General features: G+C 54.5%; 1 protein-coding gene across 3 annotated transcripts in view; it reads right to left on the reverse strand.

Moving 5' to 3' along the window:
* Window positions 1-319: 319 nt before the first annotated feature.
* CRABP2 (cellular retinoic acid binding protein 2) overlaps window positions 320-2,646 on the reverse strand; it is a 5,920-nt gene continuing 3,593 nt past the window's right edge. For 2 of the 3 annotated variants that reach the window (XM_011928444.1, XM_011928443.1), the window contains 3 exons: window positions 1,598-1,776; window positions 1,265-1,381; window positions 320-794 (listed from right to left, as the gene is read on the reverse strand). In XM_011928444.1, coding sequence (XP_011783834.1) covers window positions 744-794; window positions 1,265-1,381; window positions 1,598-1,776 — 347 coding nt within the window. In that variant the 3' untranslated portion in view covers window positions 320-743. Of the gene's footprint in view, window positions 795-1,260; window positions 1,382-1,597; window positions 1,777-2,646 lie in introns of all 3 variants that reach the window. The other variant, XM_011928445.1, reaches the window with a different exon arrangement.

The raw sequence follows: 2,646 nt of genomic DNA on the forward strand, positions 1-2,646 counted from the left end.
CATGGGAGAAGGTAGGAGTCAGCTCCTCAGAGCCCAGTGCCCCAGCTGAGAAGTCAGGAGGAGGAGGCCCTGGTGACCTTGGAGGCCAGAGCAGGACACCAAGGAGGGACCTTGGAGGAGGGAATGCGGAGGTGAGGCTTGTGGATTCAGCAGCAAATGAAGGGGTGGTGGTTAGCAGGGTGACCAGAAGGACTGTTCCCTCCTGTCGTGTAACTCAGTTCCATGCTGTAGAAACACAAGTCTTTCCCACACTGCATTTCAGAGGCAAGGTTGAACTCAGATGACTTATCTACCCCCTGCCCAATGAACCAGAGACAGGTTTTATTTTTTTAAAACATTTTAATAAAATTAACAAATAAATATTCTAAACTGTATAGGCTACAGGGACAAAAGGGTAGAAGCCAGAGGGCCAGTCTTTCCTGCTCAGGCCCTCAGGTCCCCTTTAGAGAGACGCTGCTCTGGCTTGGTTTGGGGCTAGGACTGCTGACTTGGGGAGGCAGGGAGTGAACCCGGAATGGGTGATCTGGGCTCTTGCAAGCCATTCCTCTTTGTTGGTGTATATGGGAGGAGAGAAGAGGTCAAAGAAAGCAAGACCTTGCAAGAGGCATCCCAGTGACCCCTAGAAGTGACTGGGGTAAGGGGAGCACTATCCTAGAAGAAGGGAGTGGGAGGGAGGAGGCAGTGAAGCAGGGCAGTGAGCCTGGCCAGTGGTGGGCGCTGGCCGCCATTCTACCCGTGGTCACTCACTCTCGGACGTAGACCCTGGTGCACACAACATCATCCGCCGTCATGGTCTGGAAGGACAGAAGTAGTTGTTAGCCTGAGAGGCCCCTGGGGTCCTGTGGCTTTGGAGGGGAGGGTTGAATGGAGGTACTCTGCTCAGCCTCCAGGTCCAAACCTGCTTCTTGGCTCAAGACCAATAGACAGGAGCTGGTCCCAGAATACCCAGGTATCGCTGGAGGGAGGATGGCAATAGAGCCCCCGGGGCCTGTCCTCCTCCTTAAGCCAGGAAGATCTCCCCGGAGAACTGCTGGGACGCCTCAGTACATGCCCTTTGCTTTGCATAAAAGGAACACCAACCATTTCTAATTCACACAGGGCACTGTGTGGCATAGGGACACGTTAGTTCTGTCCAAGCAGTCCCATCAGGAGGGTGCGGAGTCAAGCCATGGTTGTTCTTGAGTCTCCTGCACCCTGGGGTCTCCCAGAGAATCTCGGAAGGTAGGGCTGGGTTTGCTATTAGTGGGGAGGAGGCAGGACTTACCAGGATCAGTTCCCCATCATTGGTCAGTTCTCTGGTCCACGAGGTCTTGGGGCCCTCTCCCTTCAGGAGCTTCTGCTCACAGACCATTTTATTCTCGCTCTCCCATTTCACCAGGCTCTGCAAGAGACAGGTGGCCAAGTGAGCTGGGCCCATAGCAGGCGCAATGCAGTGACAGGGATAAGGGAGAGAGCCCCTTTCTAGCCCCCACCACTACCTAGGGATTTTCCCTAGTGGGAACAGAGAGAAGCTAGGAGTTAACTGCTAGTCTGGAAAATGGTAGGTTGAGAGGCAGGGCAATGATGCCATGACCGTGGAGCCCCTCTTGGCACTCACCTTACAGGGCCTCCCATCCACAGTCTGCTCCTCAAACTCCTCCCCAACCTTGAAGTTAATCTCTGTGGTGCGCACGGTGGTGGAGGTTTTGATGTAGAAAGTGTCTCCCTCCTGTTTGATCTCCACTGCTGGCTTGGATGCTGCAGCCACAGCAATCTTCCTCAGCATCACATTCACCCCTGTGGGGAGAGTGGAGAGGCTCACCTTTTGGGGGGCTTTGGGCACCTCTCTCACACCCTCCCCATGAGACAGTTGGAGCAGGCTGATTTGTGACTTGCTTGGGGTGGGCGTGTTGGGGGGTGCATCTGCCTGGTGCCTGGGTGTCTAGGAAAGTGCCTTGAAGGAGATGGCAGGCAGTGCAGCCCTGAAAGATGAGGGGGTTTAGGGAGGAGAGGGAGAGAGGCAGTGGCCTACCCCTGGGGGTCCTGTTCCCAGCTGTGGCCCCACCTTGTTGAGTCAGCAGGCCTGGATTGGGCTCCCCAAGTCTCAGCTCTTCAGTCCCGGAATGTCCAGGGGCAGCTTCTCCCCAGCCCCCTACCCAACAAACATCCCGCTACTGGCTCTGGTTGTCTCTGTTTACTTCACTTTTGGCCTTTTGTCTACCCTGTTGACAGCTCATCAGAGTCACTGGGTCTGTACTTCTGGCCAAGCACAGGCCAGGCCCCATCACTCATGTCCTGGGAAGTAGGAGCCATTTCCCTCTCTGCCCTATCTACCCACCCTATCTAGTGCTAGATAGGTCTTCATTTGCCCAATTTCTGCCCCATTCAAAAATGAGGAGCAGAGATTCCCAGCAATGAAAGAGGGCAGGCGCAGCCGATTCCCTCTACAGAATGGTTAGCAGCCTGGGAAGACAGAGGCTTTGGAGTAAGGTCATTAGGCTGTGATTTCCTCCTGGCTCAGCCCCCTTGCAGGCTGGGTGACCCTGAGCAAATGGCTTAACCACCCTGAGCCTTAGATTCCTCAATTGTAAAATGGAAATAACAGCTTCTTAAAAAGCCAGTCAAGGTTGGGTACAGTGGCTCACACCTATAATCCCAGCACTTTTC

Source organism: Colobus angolensis, unplaced genomic scaffold, assembly GCF_000951035.1.
Source record: "Colobus angolensis palliatus isolate OR3802 unplaced genomic scaffold, Cang.pa_1.0 Scaffold77, whole genome shotgun sequence".
NCBI lineage: Eukaryota > Metazoa > Chordata > Mammalia > Primates > Cercopithecidae > Colobus > Colobus angolensis.